Consider the following 21,434-nt stretch of genomic DNA (forward strand, 5'->3'; position numbering starts at 1 on the left):
ATTCAATGCAATCCCTATCAAGCTACCAACAGTATTCTTCACAGAGCTAGAACAAATAATTTCACAATTTGTATGGAAGTACAAAAAAACCTTGAACAGCCAAAGCAATCTTGAGAAAGAAAAATGGAAGTGGAGGAATCAACCTGTCTGGCTTCAGGCTCTACTACAAAGCCACAGTCATCAAGACAGTATGGTATGGGCACAAAGACAGAAATACAGATCAACGGAACAAAATAGAAGGCCCAGAGATAAATCCATGCACATATGGACACCTTATCTTTGACAAAGGAGGTAAGAATATACAATGGATTAAAGATAATCTCTTTAACAAGTGGTGCTGGGAAAACTGGTCAACCACTTGTAAAAGAATGAAACTAGAACACTTTCTAACACCATACACAAAAATAAACTCAAAATGGATTAAAGATCTCAACATAAGACCAGAAACTATAAAACTCCTAGAGAAGAACATAGGCAAAACACTCTCCGACATACATCACAGCAGGATCCTCTATGATCCACCTCCCAGAATATTGGAAATAAAAGCAAAAATAAACAAATGGGACCTAATTAAACTTAAAAGCTTCTGCACAACAAAGGAAACTATAAGCAAGGTGAAAAGACAGCCTTCAGAATGGGAGAAAATAATAGCAAATGAAGCAACTGACAAACAACTAATCTCAAAATTATACAAGCAACACCTACAGCTCAATTCCAGAAAAATAAATGACCCAATCAAAATATGGGCCAAAGAACTAAATAGACATTTCTCCAAAGAAGACATACAGATGGCTAACAAACACATAAAAAGATGCTCAACATCACTCATTATCAGAGAAATGCAAATCAAAACCACTATGAGGTACCACTTCACGCCAGTCAGAGTGGCTGCAATCCCAAAGTCTACAAGCAATAAATGCTAGAGAGGGTGTGGAGAAAAGGGAACCCTCTTACACTGTTGGTGGGAATGCAAACTAGTACAGCCACTATGGAGAACAGTGTGGAGATTCCTTAAAAAACTGGAAATAGAACTGCCTTATGATCCAGCAATCCCACTGCTGGGCATACACACTGAGGAAACCAGAAGGGAAAGAGACACATGTACCCCAATGTTCATCGCAGCACTGTTTATAATAGCCAGGACATGGAAGCAACCTAGATGTCCATCAGCAGATGAATGGATAATAAAGCAGTGGTACATATACACAATGGAGTATTACTTAGCCATTAAAAAGAATACATTTGAATCAGTTCTAATGAGGTGGATGAAATTGGAGCCTATTATACAGAGTGAAGTAAGCCAGAAAGAAAAACACCAATACAGTATACTAACGCATATATATGGAATTTAGAAAGATGGTAACAATAACCCTGTATACGAGACAGCAAAAGAGACACTGATGTATAGAACAGTCTTTTGGACTCTGTGGGAGAGGGAGAGGGTGGGATGATTTGGGAGAATGGCATTGAAACATGTATAATATCATATATGAAACGAGTCGCCAGTCCAGGTTTGATGCACTATACTGGATGCCTGGGGCTGGTGCACTGGGACGACCCAGAGGGATGGTATGGGGAGGGAGGAGGGAGGAGGGTTCTAGATGGGGAACACGTGTATACTGTGGTGGATTCATGTTGATATATGGCAAAACCAATACAATATTGTAAAGTTAAAAAATAAAATAAAATACATTTTAAAAAATTTAAAAAAAGAAAAATAATGAATATATGATGGGCATCAACTTTCTATAGCAGTTAAATGCAACTTAATACATTTAAAAGATGGATGAAACAATTTATTTTAAAACATCTGTACTCACAGTATGCTGGGAATTACAACATTCAGAAGTCAGTCATTAAACTTGTGATGAAAACATTCTAATTTCAATTAAAAATATGCAACAGTGTAAATAGTTACTCAAAATTATTTTAGAAAATATGAGCCAAAAAAAAAAAAAGAGAGTTGAGGGAGTTTATTGGACATAATATTACTATACAGTGTCATTTATGCTATAGTCTTCTCAAAAATAGTTGGAAAATATAATTATTAAAAGGGTACCATTTATAACTTCAGCTAAAAATATAAAATGTTTATAAATTTTTAAAAAGATATATAAGACTCAAGATCCTTGAGTAAAAAATCATAAAACATTATTAAAAGATATTGTAGAAGATCTAAATAAATGGACAGATACAGAATATCTACAGATAAAAAAGATAGTACCATAAAGTTGTTAATTTACTTCAATTAACCTATAGATATAATAAAATTCCAATCAAGATACTGATAGAATTATTCACGAAACTTGAGAAGCTTATGCAAAATTATTAAAGAACAGAAATGAATCAAAGAAGTTTTAGAGAAAGAGTTTGAGGGTACTTGTCCTATTGGATATCAAGAGGTTACAGTAAAAGGTAAGCTATACTTGAGTAAGAGGTGTGCGACATGCACAAAGTGACAAAGATTAATAGAAAGATATACAGAAAACCCCCCTTTAAATTAATAAGAACAGATTCTTCTTAAACCTCAAGAGAAAAATGAAAGAAAAAAAAAAGCCCAAACCTTAAGGAAGTACTTTACTGAAAAGGAAATTTAAATGCAAATAACAAATAAATATATGAAAAAGTGGTCAGACTCATCGATAATGAAAGTACTGCAGGTTTAAATATCAATCAGACCCTGCTTCACTTAAACGGACAGAAATTTTTTAAATCTGATAAAAGCAAGTATTGACCAGGAAATAAAGCCACTGAGACTCTTAACTGACTGATCAGAGTGTAAATTGGTGAAACCATATTGGAGAGCAATTTGGTGGTTTACCAGAAAATTGAAAGTATATGAAACCCTAAATTTAGTTGTTTCACTACTGATTGTGTACAATAGTTATTAAGCACAGCTGCCAAAATTGTTAATTATAAGAATGTTCACTGTGACACTGTTAGAATAGTGAATATCCATCAAAAGAAGCCTGGGTAAGTAAACTGTGGCATGGTCATGTGATGGAACACTCTATTGCACTGAAAACAAATGAATTGGGACTATACATACTGACATAGATAAACCCCAAGGACATAATATTGAGCCTTATTACATCATTTATATAAAGTTTAAAACCATGAACTACAATCCTATAAGTCATTTTTGATCCATGCATATGTAGCAAAGAAATAAAAACACATATGGATAAATACCACAACAGGATATTTGTTACCTTAAGAGAGGAAAGGGAGGAGTATTGAAGGGGAAGAGAGAAACATGCAGGTGACAACACTTTTGTTTAATTTCTTAAACTGGGTGATTTTTGTGTACTTAACATTTTTTATTGTTAAAAAAAATGGAAGCGAACTGGAAGGTGGGTAGATCGACTAGGTATGACTAAGCATCAAAGGAAAGGTGGTGTTGAGAGTGTGAGAAGAGGCTAAGTGGACAGGGAGACAGTCTGACCTGAGGAATCTGGAAGGAGAGCCTAGTAGTAGAAGAAATGAATTATTAGATAAGGGTATTTCAGAAGCGGCAGCTGTGCAGGTGCAGGAGGGCCGAAAGGAGCTACTCCACATTCAAGGTCAGGTGGAGCGACCTCATCCAAGGTAAGGAGCAGCGGCTGCACTTTGCTGTAGCAGCCATAAAGAGATACCCCACGTCAAAGGTAAGAGAAACCCAAGTAAGATGGTAGGTGTTGCGAGAGGGCATCGGAGGGCAGACACACTGAAACTATAATCACAGGAAACTAGCCACTCTGATCACATGGACCACAGCCTTGTCTAACTCAGTGAAACTAAGCCATGCTGTGTGGGGCCACCCAAGACAGGCGGGTCATGGTGGAGAGGTCTGACAAAATATGGTCCACTGGAGAAGGGAATGGCAAACCACTTCAGTATTCTTGCCTTGAGAACCCTATGAACAGTATGAAAAGGGAAAATGATAGGATACTGAAAGAGGAACTCCCCAGGTCGGTAGGTACCCAATATGCTACAGGAGATCAGTGGAGAAAATAACTCCAGAAAGAATGAAGGGATGGAACCAAAGCAAAAACAATACCCAGCTGTGGATGTGACTGGTGATAGAAGCAAGGTCCGATGCTGTAAAGAGAAATATTGCTGAGGAACCTGGAATGTCAGGTCCATGAATCAAGGCAAATTGGAAGTGGTCAAACAGGAGACGGCAAGAGTGAACATCAACATTCTAGGAATCAGTGAACTAAAATGGACTGGAATGGGTGAATTTAACTCAGATGACCATTATATCTACTACTGTGGGCAGGAATCCCTTAGAAGAAATGGAGTAGCCATCATGGTCAACAAAAGAGTCTGAAATGCTGTACTTGGATGCAATGTCAAAAATGACAGAATGATCTCTGTTTCCAAGGCAAACCATTCAATATCACCGTGATCCAAGCTTATGCCCCAACCAGTAACACTGAAGAAGCCAATGTTGAATGGTTCTATGAAGACCTACAAGACCTTTTAGAACTAATACCCAAAAAAGATGTCCTTTTCATAATAGGGGACTGGAATGCAAAGGTAGGAAGTCAAGAAACACCTGGAGTAACAGGCAAATTTGGCCTTGGAATACAGAATGAAGCAGGGCAAAGGCTAATACAGTTTTGCCAAGAGAACACACTGGTCATAGCAAACACCCTCTTCCAACAACACGAGACAAGACTCTACACATGGACATCACCAGATGGTCAACACCGAAATCAGATTGATTATATTCTTTGCAGCCAAAGATGGAGAAGCTCTATACAGTCAGCAAAAACAAGACCGGGAGCTGACTGTGGCTCAGATCATGCACTCCTTATTGCCAAATTCAGACTTAAATTGAAAAAAGTAGGGAAAACCACTAGACCATTCAGGTATGACCTAAATCAAATCCCTTATGATTATACAGTGGAAGTGAGAAATAGATTTAAGGGACTAGATCTGATAGACAGAGTTGCTGATGAACTATGGACGGAGGTTCATGACATTGTACAGGATACAGGGATCAAGACCATCCCCATGGAAAAGAAATGCAAAAAAGCAAAATGGCTGTCTGGGGAGGCCTTACAAATAGCTGTGAAAAGAAGAGAAGTGAAAAGCAAAGGAGAAAAGGAAATATATTCCCATTTGAATGCAGAGTTCCAAAGAATAGCAAGGAGACATAAGAAAGCCTTCCTCAGCGATCAATGCAAAGAAATAGAGGAAAACAACAGAATGGGAAAGACTAGAGATCTCTTCAAGAAAATTAGAGATACCAAGGGAACATTTCATGCAAAGATGGGCTCGATAAGGGACAGAAATCGTGTGGATCTAACAGAAGCAGAAGATATTAAGAAGAGGTGGCAAGAATACACAGAAGAACTGTACAAAAAAGATCTTCATGACCCAGATAATCATGATGGTGTGATTACTGACCTAGAGCCAGACATCTTGGAATGTGAAGTCAAGTGGGCCTTAGAAAGCATCACTACAAACAAAGCTAGAGGAGGTGATGGAATTCCAGTTGAGCTATTTCAAATCCTGAAAGATGATGCTGTGAAACTGCTGCACTCAATATGCCAGCACATTTGGAAAGCTCAGCAGTGGCCACAGGACTGGAAAAAGTCAGTTTTCATTCCAATCCCAAAGAAGGCAATGCCAAAGAATGCTCAAACTACTGCACAATTGCACTCATCTCACATGCTAGTAAAGTAATGCTCAAAATTCTCCAAGCCAGGCTTCAGCAATATGTGAACCGTGAACTTCCAGATGTTCAAGCTTGTTTTAGGAAACGCAGAGGAACCGGAGATCAAATTGCCAACATCCACTGGATCATGGAAAAAGCAAGAGAGTTCCAGAAAAACATCTATTTCTGCTTTATTGACTATGCCAAAGCCTTTGGCTGTGTGGATCACAATAAACTGTGGAAAATTATGAAAGAGATGGGAATACCAGACCACCTGACCTGCTTTTGAGAAACCTATATGCAGGTCAGGAAGAAACAGTTAGAACTGGACATGGAACAACAGACTGGTTCCAAATAGGAAAAGGAGTACGTCAAGGCTGTATATTGTCACCCTGCTTATTTAACTTCTATGCAGAGTACATCATGAGAAACACTGGACTGGAAGAAGCACAAGCTGGAATCAAGATTGCCGCGAGAAATGTCAATAACCTCAGATATGCAGATGACACCACCCCTATGGCAGAAAGTGATGAGGAACTAAAAAGCCTCTTGATGAAAGTGAAAGAGGAGAGTGAAAAAATTGGCTTAAAGCTCAACATTCAGAAAACTAAGATCATGGCATCTGGTCCCATCACTTCATGGGAAATAGATGGGGAATCAGTGGAAACAGTGTCAGACTTTATTTTTCTGGGCCCCAAAATCACTGCAGATGGTGACTGCAGCCATGAAATTAAAAGACGCTTACTCCTTGGAAGGAAAGTTATGACCAACCTAGACAGCATATTGAAAAGCAGAGACATTACTTTGCCAACAAAGGTCTGCCTAGTCAAGGCTATGGTTTTTCCAGTGGTCATGTATGGATGTGAGAGTTGGACTGTGAAGAAAGCTGAGCACCGAAGAATTGATGCTTTTGAACTGTGGTGTTGGAGAAGACTCTTGAGAGTCCCTTGGACTGCAAGGAGATCCAACCAGTCCATTCTGAAGGATACCAGTCCTGGGTGTTCATTGGAAGGACTGATGCTAAAGCTGAAACTCCAATACTTTGGCCACCTCATGCGAAGAGTTGACTGACTGGAAAAGACTATGATGCTGGGAGGGATTGGGGGCAGGAGGAGAAGGGGACGACAGAGGATGAGATGGCTGGATGGCATCACCGTTCGATGCACATCAGTTTGGGTGAACTCCGGGAGTTGGTGATGGCCAGGGAGGCCTCTCATGCTGCAATTCATGGGGTCGCAAAGAGTCGGACACGACTGAGCAACTGAACTGAACTGATTCCAGAAAGGACTTGAAATGAAAAGATAAAACTTAAAGGCATATTTGGGAACTTAGAATTCTGAATAAGTCATTTTCTCAAAGCAAGCCTAAAGATAAAATATTTTCCAGCTCTGTTTTGGAGTAACTGATGCATGGACTGCAGATCAGAATCTAGTGATTTTGATTCTTTTGTGAGTGACTTTGGGGGAAGGACTAAAGGCTTGCTTGCTAAATGTCTAGATTATACAAAGCTGGGGATGGTAACTAATGTACTGGACAGAATCATGTTTGTTTGTTTTTTTTCTTTAATTTGGCCACATTACTCACCATGTTGGATCCTAGTTCCCTGAGTAGGGATCAAACCTGGACCCTTGACAGTGAAAGTAGAGTCCTAACCACTGGACAACCAGGAAATTCCCAGAATCATAGTTTTTTCAAAGGTATAGCTATTCTAAAATGAGATAAGAATATTATTTCAATGGTTTAAAATGTGACATAATATACTTAACATTTTTTCAAGTTATCTAATTTCAAGTCTTGATTCAACCTGAGGTTCTTGGCATATCACAGGATAAATGTGGCCAACTGCACCATGTTACTATTGAAAAGAAGCTTTAGAAACAAAATATCTGACTAGTATGAGCAACTATTTCAAACAATTGGTTCAAGTAGTAGGCAATGATAAATTACAATAATAAATATAAAAGATTCCAGGAGAGGGTACTCAGAACGCTGAGAATGTGGACAATCTTTGGGAGCTACAATGAGGCAGTCTCCAAGAATCTGGAAGAGGTTGCCCTGTGAGGATTAGACAAACAACCCTGAAGGCTAACCCAAGGCACAACCTGTACATGGGTGACTTTACAGTTGAGTTACATACAATCTCAGGGAGGTAGGGCTAAAATATGGGTTAAAATACAGGAGGAAAAAGCCTAGTCAGTAACAGAGACAGACTGAGTAAACAGACTTAGCGAGAACAGCATGGAACACACAAGAATTCTGATGGACGTGAGTTATACTTTTCATTATAAATCACTATGTCAGCATTCTATTTTATATTTCTGACAGCATGATTTAAATAGCATTTCTCATGTACTGACAAAATTGTGTTTTCAGACCAGAGACTGGTGTAACTTTTCTCTGCTACAGAGCCTTCCTTTGTCAGGGGAAAATATAAGGACAGTAAGGATAGTCAACTGGGAAGATAGAAGCCAGAGGTGAGACTTGATACCTACCTGCATATGTTTAAAGTTCTTCTTGTAGCAACAGAAGTTTAATTCTCTTGATTGTTAAGGGCAGACACCAGACTAAAGGATAATGGACAGAAAATATTTATAAAGAGAGAGATTTTATTAGACTAAAAGGAAGAACACACTAACAATTTCACCTTCCAACAGTAGAACAAGCTATATCCTTGTTAGGATTCTTTGATGATAAACAGCAGAAAAAATCTGGATAACTGAAGCAAAATAAATAAAATAGTTAAAATATAAGAGGTGGTTGACAGATCTCAAGGGGAATTTGTAGTACTTAGCCTTAGAAAGGCAATGACTGAGGCAGCTATAGTCACAGAAGGGTAGAAAGTGAGGACTGTCTCTTTGGAATACCATCATCATAATAACTCACCCTTTGCTAATTTCTTTCCTAGAATCACTGGGAAAGAAAATCTGATTGGCATATCTTGGGTCAGGTGTTCCTCACTCCTGCTTTCCCCATTCCCTGGCAAAGGGCAAGGTAGAGAACCTTGATTCAAGACCCCATCAAGGAAGGGTTCATGCAATGGAAAGGGACAATTTACTGAAGGAAAATGGAGGAGCAGGAAAAAAAAGTCAGAAACATAGCATGTTCTCATCATTGCATAGAAGGAGAGGCCACCTGGTTGTCAAGAATCCTAAAGAAGGGATTTCTGTGCTGGAAGGAAGTTGGAAAAGACAGTTTAGAAGGTCCCTTTCAGTTTTATGTTTATAAAGAGGAACTGATGCGAAGAACTGATTCATTTGAAAAGACCCTATTGCTGGGAAAGAATGAAGGTGGGAGAAGAAGGGGACAACAGAGGATGAGATGGTTGGATGGCATCACTGATTCAATGGACATGAGTTTGAGTAAACTCTGGGAGTTGATGATGGACAGAGAGGCCTGGCGTGCTGCAGTCCGTGCAGTCACCAAAGAGTTGGACACAACTGAGCGACTGAACTGAACTGAGAGGTGGAACTGATTACTGAGATGCAAGGTCATTAGTAAAGGTCTAAGAAGGAATATTTAGTGGGTCTTGGTTATAAGGGAAGGATGGGATGCAGCTACAAGAAGAAACCACAGAGTAGGTACTGTGGTTCAAGGCTCTAATTGCTGGTATTAGTCACTGAATATCACAGTCACTGAGACATCATGGAAAGGGCATGAACAATGGAAAGACATGTAACAAAATCTGGCTTGGGAAATTTAAGCTGGTAATTGTTAGTAGATTGAACTAGAGAAAGGCAAGGCCAAAGGCAGGGAAAGGAGAGAGTGAGAGAAAGAAGTTAAGAATGACTCCACGTTTCAAACCTGGAGATCTAGTAAAAAGGTAGTATAAATGGAAGAAAGGTGATAACTTCTAATGTAGATATATTGAATTTGATGTGATGGATATCAATTAGTATGAGCTTGAAGTTTAGCAAGAGATCTGAAGGCTGAAACATAGATCTGGGATTCCCCCATATAGAGATCGCACTTGAGGATGTATGAATAGATGACTTTCTATAAGAACGGACTATAACGCAAAAGGGTAATTAAGTCTTTTTGGAAAGAAGCAATCACTAAGAACTAGACACACTAGAAATTGTTTCAGGAACAATGGAACTTGAACTGGCTTTTAAAGGAAGGGAGGAGGGAAGGAATGCTAACAGTGACATATTTATAAGTAGAATCGATGAGCAACCTAAAAACTGGATTGATCAACATGATCCCTGCATTTAAAAACTGGATTGATCTGCATGATCAAAACTCTCTTTAAAAAATTGATTCTTTTCTTCCTGCCACTTATCTACTCTTTGCCACAATTGTGTGTGTGTCTGTGTGTGCTCAGTTTGTGTCTGACTCTGCAACTACATGTCCATGGGATTTTTCAGGCAATAATACTGGACTGGGTTGCCATTTCCTACTCTAGGAGATCCAATTCAGGATCAAACCTGTGTCTTCTGCATTGGCAGGTGGATTCTTTACCAACAGTGCCACCTGGTACAGACAGAGAATGGAAGAAACAGGATGTGACAGAAGTTAGTAAATGAGGATCGCAGGAGAACTGCTAGCTCTCCAGACCTACTAGTCTGGTTGGGATGCTGAGTGGAGGGCTTAAAGGATGAACAATGCTCTTGAAGACAAAGGAGGTACCAGCCTTAATGGTTAAAAATGGGGACACATAATAGAACTCACCAGTCCTAAAATTCTGAATTTGTCATCTGTGAGACAAAGCAACTCATGAAGAAACAAAAGAAATCGCTGACACTAGTGACCTCTAGTGGAAATAGGCTTCAGGGAAATACAGATACAGATAGGTATGTGTATACACATGCATATACATATTTTCTATTAGATGAAATCAGTAGTATATTCAGCCAATTTATTTCCAGAGGAATGTGACGGAAGGGGTTGCTGAAAATAGCATGCACATCCTACTCAGAAAGTGGAAATGTACCAGAGAAATGCTTTGTTATTTTTTTTGAGTCAGACTAAGTTGATTAATTTTCTGGACACAAAATTGCTGTCAAAGATGTTACCTGAGAAAAGAAGACTGTTTAGGCAATGACTTCACTGGTCCCTGGGGGGACTTGGCATGTTAATGGCAGCCAAAAAGAGAACACGCTGACAGATTTGAGGAGGAAGCTGCACTGGTTGCTGTTATGCCTTTTTAAACATCTTTTCATTATGACATGGAAGAAAGCTGTTATCTCTGAAATATGTACATATTTGCTATTCAGTATTTTATGGCTCAAGTCCAGTCTCTTTCCTTTGCCTGGCACATGTTTGTGCCAAGTGTTGGGAAAAGCTGTTAAGCTGAGAGGATGGGAGGGGACACTAGGTGGTCTTGGCCTTTGAAATGGGACCAATCTCTAAACACAACCAAGAAGGTCAACATCAAGCCACCTTGGGCATTCTGCGTCCAGTCTCTTTGAAACATGCTTTCAAGATACATAATCCTGACATTGAGGAGAAGTGAAAGAATGGGCGGGTTGATGGAGATTTTAAATTTGTCTGATCACAACTGGGGTCTAATAATGGGTGAGTTGAATTAAATGGGGGGAGTATAGAAAAAAGAGCAAGGAGAAGGTTTAAAAAAATGGAGGTTATATGAAAGTAAACAGAATCAGCATTATTAAGCCCTGGGCAACTGTCACTTCTGGCAGTAGAGTGATGGTTATCCTTGTCTCCTGTTGCCTACATGGCAGGAGGTGTCATCTTGCCTTCTTTCATTATTCAGCTCCCACCCAACACCCTGCATTGTTTACTGATGCTCTTGTGCAGCTTTGTGGGTCTGCTTTTCCTCAGATTTGCTCCCTCTCATCTCTGTGTCATCTCAAGGATACAGAAACAACCTTTAGACAATCCTTTTTTTTTTTCCTTTGAAAATTCCACTCTGGCCTGCAATTTCCAGAGTTCTGGTCTCCATGGATGGACAAAAGGTAGTCTGACTGCCCCCTCCCCCTCAAGTCAAAGACTTCCCTGGTGTTATTTCTTAGATGCCAACTAAACCACAGGGCAGAGTTAAGAGAGACCAACCTGAGTGGTCCTTCCTCTTTCCTCTGCAAAGATCTTTTCCCCCAGAATATATACAATCATTTAGCTCCAGAATAGATTGTTTCAGGGATCTAGTCTATAAGCTAGTTGACTTACTGAAGATGAGCTAATGATTTTGATTTGCTCCAAAGCTTCTGTCAGGCTGTCTTCAATCTCAGAGTCCTCTAAGGAGAAGAGGTCTCCGGCTCGCGAAAGGTCTTTTTGTCCCAAGACCAGTCTGAAGAGTTGATGCATGCTGAGAGGTTTGATGATCAGTGGACTGCCTGCAGGCCCAGGGCCATGCATCTCAGTCAGCAGAGGTTAGTGAGACCAAAACATGTGGCAGGCCATAGATTTCATATACCTTGAAAGGTCATTCTTCTCCAGACTTTGAGGGGGTTTTTTTGACACTCTCTGCAAGAGAAACAAATGACACAAAACAGCCATTAGCTGAATGTCATGAGCTCAGAATGTGAACTTGGTGCCCAGAAGAGAGAGAGGAAAAGAAAAAAACATTTGGAAATGTGCATGGAACAACAGATTTTGGCTTGATGACCTTCAAAAGAACTCTTTTCTTATTTTGTCTCAAAAAGCCATGTCAAAGATGATTCTATTTTTCCAGAATTTAATTTGATCCTTTAAGAGCAGCTTTATAAGAACCTACTTTTCTCCTTTCTATATCCTTTTCCTTCTCTTCCTGCCACAAGGAAACAAGTGGACCAGCAACAAATATGCCCAATACTTGCCAGATTTCCTCAAATAGATTCTGATGGAAACCAAACAGAAAAGGGCAATGAAAGGAAAAGAGAACACAGGAAACACCTTTTAGACCCAACACCTATTTCCTGGATGTGGAAACTGATGCCTAACTTAACTTTATTGGCTGGGCTTCAGTGCTATATTGATAACAGAAACTTCCTGAACCTCAACCCAGAAGGTGATCTCAATCCTCAGTTCTTATGTACTCTCTAAACGAATGGCAGTGAAATAAAGAATTCTGCCTGGGAGTGTGACACGAGATAAATCTCTACAGAACATGAGCATGAACTTGAACACAGAGCTTGAAGGTGAGAATATTGCAATGAAGGCTGAAAAGGAAGGGTCTGGGGATCTGGCAACCCTCCCTCTGTCCCCACAGTTGAAATAATAAAGTCCCACTGTAGTCTCTACTCAGTTAACAGCCCACAGAGATTAAGGTAATGGTACCAAATAAATAACTGATTATTCTCATCAGCTTCCTTCTGGGCTTCATAAAACCACAGATCATTTGCACTAGCGGAGACCTGAGCAATCATTTCAGAGCCAGGGAAGTTTAAGACTTCTTCAAGACCCTTGATAGCTGTGGCAGTACTGTTCTGATCTCAGGTCAGTGGGCTCTCCTGCACTTTACATGAGAATGGAGCCACCTCATACATACAGGTAACTTAAAAATGCCACCACGTGTTCAGAGAGTGAGAGCTGAGAGTGATTTATGTAACATAAGCAGCAGGCAGTTCTGCCCAGCATTTCAGGCTGAATGTGGTCCCCAGAACAAGCGTGAAAAGGAGTGTCTGCTGCTCCATTGGGTGTCTCAGACCTTCCCCTGAGCTATCACTGAGACAGCATTTCTTGGTGCTGAATGCAGTTTTCAAGTTTAAAGATACATACCTTCCATATCTCTAAATGCAAGCCAAATCCTTCATCGGGCACTTAACAAAGAAACTATCAGTAGTATTCCAAATGGTGCAACTCATAGGCCACTGAAGAGATTTCAAGGATAGTATTGTGTACATGCAAATTTTGCACTATCTACCAGCTTCAGAAAAATTTAGGAAGTATTGTTGTTGTTTAGCTGCTAAGTTGTGTCTGACTCTTTTGCAACCCCATGGACTGTAACCCACCAGGCTTCGCTGTCCATGGGATTTCCCAGGCAAGAATACTGGAATGGGTTGCTCTTCCCTTCTCCATAGAAAGTATAGAGTGTCACTTTTCTAAAATGAGGCCCAATATTTAGATATATTTGTCTATATGCCAGGCCCTCGATACTTTGTAAACACTAATTCATTTAATCCTCATAACAATGCTATGAGGATATGTCATTCCTATTTTATAGATGAGGTATGTATGCATGTATATAAAAGTCGCTCAGTCGTGTCTGACTCTTTGTGACCCCATGGACTATACAGTCCATGGAATTCTCCAGACCAGAATACTGGAGTGGGTAGCCTTTCCCTTCTCTAAGGAATCTTCCCAACCCAGGGATCAAACCCAGGTCTCCAGCATTGTAGGCAGATTCTTTACCAGCTGAGCCACAAGGGAAGCCCATAGATGAGGAACTCAAGGCATTAAATAACTTGTCCAAGATACAGAGCTAGGAGACTGGAGAGTTGGGATTTGGACCCAGACTCCAGAGCTAGGCTTCCAGTTTATAACCACCCTGGACTGATGATGACATGTAAGGCTCCATGTGAGGCAACTCTTAGGAATAGAGAGCATTGTTAACATTTAAGGATAAAGATATGGGTAGAGTCATAAAGCAAGAAAATGAATTCCTCTTCCCTCCTACACTGACCCTGCATCCTTGTCCATATATACCCTGGGATTTAGGGCAATCAAAGAGCAGAAATGTAACAAGGAAGAGGGGCTTCGAGGATGAGAAAAGAACAAGAGCAGTGGGAAGATTTCAGGGGCTGGGGTGAGCAGAGAATGAGGCTCCTACAAAGTATTTTGTGCTGGGCTGTGCTAAGTCGCTTTGGTCATGTCTCATTCTTTGCGACTGTATGGACCGTAGCCCACCACGCTCTTCTGTTCACAGGATTCTCCAGGCAAGGGTACTGGAGCGGGTTGCGATGCTCTCCTCCAGGGGTTCTTCCTGACCCAGGGATCAAACCAGTGTCTCTCACATCACCTACGTTGGTGGGTGGGTTCTTTACCTCTAACACCACCTGGGAAGCCCACAAAGTCCTTTGCACCCTGGTAAATGTGAAAGGGTGAATTGCAGTATCTACAAGAAAAATTAAGGTGATGTTTTCCTGGATTTGCCCTTGCTCTCCCTATCCCCCAGCCTCAGACATGTGCAATGACAGTGTCTCCGTGAAATAATATTCAGGAAAATAAGACACTGGATGGAAATTACTTCATCTTGACCAGTCAGCTCGTTGGTCAATATCAGGCACTTCCAGCAGCAGATTCAGCTGCCCCAGACATAGCAGAGCTGAAGCTCTGAGAAGAAGCAGAAATACGTGCTGGAGAACCACAGGGTTCATCTGGGTTCCTTCTTTTTTTTTCACACCTGCAGTGACACCTGGTGTGGAGCCCCACACTCATGCTTCCAATTGTGTGTCTGCCATGTCCAACATCATTGTGCAACACACAGCTGTACATGAAGACATTCACACATCCAGGGGTGAGGGAGTGAGAGAGGAGACTTGTACCAAACATTCTACATTATAAGGATGACCGAGAAAAAAGTCCCCTAAGACTACAAAGGAAGTTTGGGGAAGTATGAGGGAGAGCAATATCTCCTAGGGGAAAATAATAAGGAAATGGCTATGTGCAGGAAATGGTGTTTAGCCAAAACTTTTAGGAGAGGTTTCCTTCAATGCATGTGTGCCCAGTGCATACTGGGTCACCTACTTGTGTGGGACCCAGACTGAAGTTCTAGCTCAGCTACTCAGTAGTTGTTGGGCCTTTGCTTCATGCTCTACCTTTCCCAGGCCTCAGTTTTCTCATCTGCAAAATGGGTCCAAGGCACACGGAATCTATCTTATCTTTTTTAAGATCAAAACAGACAACACACAAAAAAGCACTTTGTAAAAGAATGACACCACCAGCTGGTGTTCAGCGGGTGTTTACCATGAGTCAGGCACTACTCTAAGAGCTTCCCAAAAAATGAGTCACTGAATTCTCAGGACAATTTCATGTGACGAGAAACTGATGTTAAGAGATGAAAACAAGCAGTCCATGGGGATCTGCTGAGTAAGTTGCAGAGCCAGGATTGAAAGCAGTTGATCTCCCAGGACAAAGCCCTCTCAGGACTGAGTACAGGTGCATACATGACTGTATATGATAATTACTGAGCTGCCTCCCTTCCCATCCATCCTCATCTAAAGAGTGGCCTGCATCCAGTCTGCCCTTTTCTGGACAAGAATCAACAAGGCATGTTATTTATCTTTCAGCAGCTCTGGTCAATGTTTTGTTCAGGTGTGTAGCTTTTCTAACTGCTCTCTTTGCAACACTCCAGAGGGTTAGAGCCAAATCAAAATTTACCTCATCTTCTGGGAAACTTCCTACTCTTATGAATGTCATAGTCCTGTGACCTCTCTGTATGTGGATGTATGCACCTGCCATACACACACAGAAGCATCTGTATATACACACACTAGGACACTTCCTCTGTACCAAGTTCTTTGCTGGACACTTTCTTCTCAGATCTTCCATCAACCTTGCAGGTAGATACTATTACCAAAGAGGAAACAGGACTGGTGAGGTTAAATATCATGCCCCAGGTGACAGAGCCAAGATTCACATCCAAGTAGATCAGGCTCCAAATCTGGTACTTTCTGTATTACAAAAACTGGCTTACAAAATTCCTTTTTATTCCCGGCTTTGGCTCTCCTAAATTCTTTCCCTAATCTTTAATAAGAGACCCTAATCTGAAACCCGAGTTCTCATTATTCGGTCTACATTTCTTAAGCGGGTGTTGGCTGACAAATGGGGTTTCTGTATGGAGAAATAGAACCCCGCAAAGAGAAATGTTTCTGCACCATGGGGGACACATTTCCGGGGATCCCAGCTGTCCCCCGCAACGCGCTTTACCTGCGTGCTACTCCTCAAAGGGGCCCTTGCGGGTACTCAGCGATCTATTTTGAGGCTGGGTGGGCATCAGAGTCCGAGGGCACCGCAAGTGGAATCCACTCAGCTCAGTGAACCTGAAGTTGTTCATTGTGGCGCCGGGCGGAAGAATTCTAGGAATGCAGCCCGATATGCCACCGGCAGCTCCGGAGTGGTCAGGTGACAGGCTGCGCCTCACCCAGTGGAGAGTTACCTCTGAGTCAAAGGCTCTGTTTCCTGGGGTGAAACAGCCCGCTCCGGTAAAGCCGAGTTGTTTTTAACAGCGAAAACAAAACTGCCTCTGTTCATGGAAATCTATACTTTGCCTGAGAAGAATGGAGGGAAAGAAAAGCTATGCAGAGAACATGGCTTCAGTAAGAACTCAAACAGGTGAATGGTGTGCCCACTGGGGGCCCTTTCTCAACCTCCGGAAGTGGGTAGAATTGGCAGTTTAATTAACACTTCCCTGCCCCTTGAGATGTCCCACACAGAGTTTGAAAAGCTGAGTGTTTGTCCAGGATGAGCCACAGCTCTTAAAGAAGTCATCTCTTGTTCTGGCTCTAGATTAACTTTGTTGAAACTTTCAGAATGCAGGAAGTTGCTAATAAACAGAACAGACTTACTCAACAAAGATGTATACTATACCCTCACTCCCTTTTCTCCCATTTTATTTGCTGGAAGGTTCTTGGACCAGACATATAAGACTGGTATTAATACTTTAAACACTACGGCAATACTCCAGTTCAGTTCAGTTCAGTCACTCAGTAGTGTCAGACTCTGCGACCCCATGGACTGCAGCACGCCAGGCTTCCCTGTCCATCACCGACTCCTGCAGCTTGCTGAAACTCATGTCCATCCAGTCATTGATCCCATCCAAACATCTCATCCTCTGTCGTTCCCTTCTCCTGCTTTCTATCTTTCCCAGCATCCGGGTCTTTTCCAATGAGTCAGTTCTTCCAATCAGGTGGCCAAATTATTGGAGCTTCAGCTTCAGCATCAGTCCTTCCAACAAATATTCAGGATTGATTTCCTTTAGGATTGACTGGTTTGATCTTGCAGTCCAAGGGACTCTCAAGAGTCTTCTCCAACAATACAATTCAAAAGCACCAATTCTTTGGTGCTTTATTTATAGTCCAACTCTCAGAACATGCTTATCCTGTTTCATCTATTGATACTCCAGAAGAGAAAAAGGTACTGAAACCCTTTCCTACTGTTTCAAAACTTAATGATTCATTTAAAAAACATATGTTTCAAGCTATATTATTCTCTCCCCCTAGCTTCCTATAGTAGGTCTGTTCATCCCATCAAGTCATCTATCTGTTGGCAAAGTACACAAAAAGTTGTGACCTGCATGACCACCAAGATGTGGACACTGTGGGTGTCTCCCCAGGAGAACTACCCACAAAGGTGTGCACTCAGGGTGGCCACACACCTGCCACCGAACCAGAGCCTATGCTTCAGGAGGATGGCCTCAAAAATCTTCCTAAACACTTGGTGATCAATCATATTTTTATACCATCCATACCTGGAGGACTATCCCCTTGAAGAGTTTATAAAAATAGAGAACCCAAACATCCATGAATAGATGTATTTTCTCATTGATGGCTTTCTGGCTTATAGATACTGATGAAGTATCTCTATTCTATTCTCTTTTAATGGAATAGATTATATTTCTTTAATCTTCCCTCTTCTTTATCCTCTATTCATTATTCATGGTACTTATCACTAGTTTTTATTCAATTTTCTTTTAGTTTTAAATGAGCTTAGGGTACAGAGTTGGACACAGTGTGAGAATGCAGTAAGAAGAGCAGAGAGGAGTGTCGGGGGAACCTGGACACACCTGGGTTCAGCCATGCCATTACCTGCAGTATAAACCTGGTCACACTACTCAACCTCCCTGAGCTTCAGGTTCCTTATTTACACCTGAGGATGGTGATGTGGGTTGTTGAGAGTTTAAAGAGATTATATAAAGCATTTAACACAGACCTGGCATATAGCAACCATACAAATAGTGACAGCAATCATATCTTTAATAATATAATAATTCTTGTAGGTCATTCTCCTGTTAATGCATCCCCATGTCATACCTTTTGAATACTAACAATGACTCTGCTGCTACCTAAGACTAAATTCACAGCATTAGAGATGCCTAGGTCTTTTCCATTTGTGTTTTATTTATATCCTAGTTGTAGTCTCTCATAGTCTTAAATCGGGGTAGTTCATGCACTGTCTTACAAATGTCCTTGCTGATTTCTTCAGAAACAATTTCTCTCTGGAGAAACAGCCTTACTGTGACCCTACCCCCACCACGGCCAAACAGTGAGAGTGAATTTTTTCACAGGGTGTAAAGGGACTGAAATACAATGTATCTCAGACATTTTTTTGGCCAGGTAATCCAAATACCTGCACTTTCTACGTAAGCACAGTGCTCACTCCCATGTTTATTAGGGAGGAGGGAGTGTATTATTCCCTCCAGGGCACTATAGGGAAAAGTTCTTTATGACTTTTCAAGGTGACCTACACCGAATGGGCACTAATAAGACGTTGCTGGTTTACTCTATTATGCATGTGTGTGTGTGTGTGCATGCACACGTGTGCATGCAGGCACACTCAGTTGCTCAGTTGTGGACACTCTTTCTGAGTCCATGGAGTGGTATCCCAAGAGTTGGGCTATTAAGTGTTCTGGTTCAAGTGTGATTTCATTTAGCAGAATCTACTAATGACACACCCGAACCAGAAGACAATGGCCTGACTATTGGAATGCCACTTTGGGAGGATTTCAATAAACATAACTATCTCAGGAAGCCAGTTTATTCTGAAGAAATTAGCTTCTAGCTTCCAACTCCAGGTTAGGATGTTCTCCGGTTTTGTCACCTCAGAAAATTCTATAATAGCAATATTTATTTACATTATGCTTCGGGGATCAAAAAATTATCATTTTATTTACTTGTGTTTAAAATGCCCACTGACTAACTTAGACCCATTTGGGTTCTAGAAACTTTCAATAAAGTTCTCAGATTTGCCCTTGAAAGAAAGGATTAAAGATTCTTTTCAAGGAGCGTCTTTTTCACACAGTGTGAAAGCGTTACAGGCGTTCCCATGGGAATGGGCCGCATACATTTCAGCCCTTCCCACAAGATGTCTATTGTTCCCTGGACTTCTCTGGGCTCCCAATGCTGCGACATGTTGCTATACTTCACTCCTACTGAAAGCCTCTGCGGCTGGGTTATTCTACATGATGCTAAAGGACTCAGCCCTTGGTGTTTTTGCTAGAACTCATACAGTCTAAGTGTGTAGCAGGCTTGTTATCATACACATATACAAAAAATAGGTATGATGCCCTGTTTAGGCAAGAGCTCAAAAAAATTTACTTAATTTTGAACATGTATTGCAACTTATGAGAACACACATATTAATAGATAGGAAAGATTTCTCTTCATCAGGAGTGAGGGAAAGATCTAATGAACTTTCTAGACCAAGAATTTGTAATCTGTCATAATGGTTTCATGGGGTATCAATTTTCATTTATAAATTCTGACTTCGTAAGACATATGTGCTCTGGAATTGATACAAATCTCACCGAAAAATTTTAATTCCAATTTTCTGGGTTTGTTTTACAAGAAAACATACCCAGAGTTGCAAATTACAAGGAAAATTCAATGTTAAATGTATCTCTATTTACATTTAAATGTCATACATTAAACAACTGCATGACCAATTCAAATAATGCCCTAAATATGTTTTTTTCTAGTTCTTAAATTGAAAACATACATAAATATCATGGAATTCAGCTGTTGAGTACTACAGCAATTTAAGTATGTATTTGAAAAAGAAAAAAGTGGCCAGATTTAGTTATGATTTGTAAGGTGCCTGAATTATCAAGGGAAAAAAATTACAGCAACAGCAAACAATAATGGTGAGTGTCCAAACTAGTGACTGTAATGATACTACCGACTTTTCTTTGCAAAGCATAGGCAGGATCAGTTTCTTTGCTGGTTGCAAAATGTTTCTTGAGGTAAATAAAAATATGAAATAGAAATAAGCCCAAACTCTGATGGAGTAAAACAAAATGCACCTTCTGTGAGTCTAGAAGCACAGTTTTCTGCTCTAGAGGCCTAGAGACACGTTTTAATAATCCACAGAGAGGTGGCTTTTTTTTCCCCATAATAACTAAAAAGTATGCATACATGGCTAGACACACAACTCCCAAATGCGCTTTATCTGCATAATCAGCCAGCCCCTGAAAGTTTCTCTGCCCTAATCCCGCAGCCCACCCTTTGCCTCACTGCAGCTTCTGACATTTACTTTAATTAGCTTTTGTTTTTGCTGAACAAAAGGACAGGAAAAAAGACAGCCATACCTCTTAGCACAGGAAATTCTGGCCATCATAGGAAATAGAGGGCAAAATGCTTGATCCCAAGAGCAATTCTCGGGGAACCCACAGCCATGCTCAGAAGCAGCCAGTCGCCCCTGCCGGGCTCTGTATGTCGGTAGCAGCGGCGCTTGCCTGCTCTGCTTGTCAAGCCCAAGGTACACTTGATTCCCTCCCCTGGACTCACCATGCTGAATTGAGCAAATGAGTAACTTCTCCTCCCTCTCTCAGACTTCTGCTTACTGCTAACAACTGGCACAAAGTTTCACTTATTTCTACAGTAGATTTACAGAAGCCTCTCTGAGCAGATTCGTAGTTTGAAAGAACTAGAAGATTTGCCCAACAACCAGTAATTTAGGTTCAGTTAATGAATAACTCACTTTAAGGAATCAAGGAAGTTTTAGGTCAATATCAGATGTGGGGCCTTTTATCAGGCAGGCATCAGTGAAAAGGTTTGGGGAGGGATGGAGGAAGGAATGTAGCAAAATAAGATAGTATTTAAGCCAAATATGATAAAAGAAAAATACCATAAGAGAAGGAAAATAACTAGCCTGAGTGAATACCATAAGAGAAGGAAAATAACTAGCCTGAGTG

General features: G+C 40.8%; 1 protein-coding gene across 7 annotated transcripts in view; it reads right to left on the minus strand.

Moving 5' to 3' along the window:
* The window catches only part of VEPH1 (ventricular zone expressed PH domain containing 1), a 300,739-nt gene extending 279,587 nt beyond the window's left edge, over positions 1–21,152 (minus strand). For 3 of the 7 annotated variants that reach the window (XM_086391814.1, XM_086391794.1, XM_086391766.1), the window contains exons 1-2: positions 16,454–16,612; positions 11,774–12,070 (exon numbers count right to left, since the gene is read on the minus strand). In XM_086391814.1, coding sequence (XP_086247940.1) covers positions 11,774–11,962 — 189 coding nt within the window. In that variant the 5' untranslated portion in view covers positions 11,963–12,070; positions 16,454–16,612. Of the gene's footprint in view, positions 1–11,773; positions 12,071–16,453; positions 16,613–20,828; positions 20,983–21,027 lie in introns of those variants that run through there. The other 4 variants (XM_086391800.1, XM_086391774.1, XM_086391821.1 and 1 more) reach the window with 3 other exon arrangements.
* Between the last annotated feature and the right edge of the window lie 282 nt (positions 21,153–21,434).

The sequence above is a fragment of the Bos grunniens genome, chromosome 1, assembly GCF_055505025.1.
Source record: "Bos grunniens cultivar Pamir isolate PY7600 chromosome 1, Bosgru_T2T1.0, whole genome shotgun sequence".
NCBI lineage: Eukaryota > Metazoa > Chordata > Mammalia > Artiodactyla > Bovidae > Bos > Bos grunniens.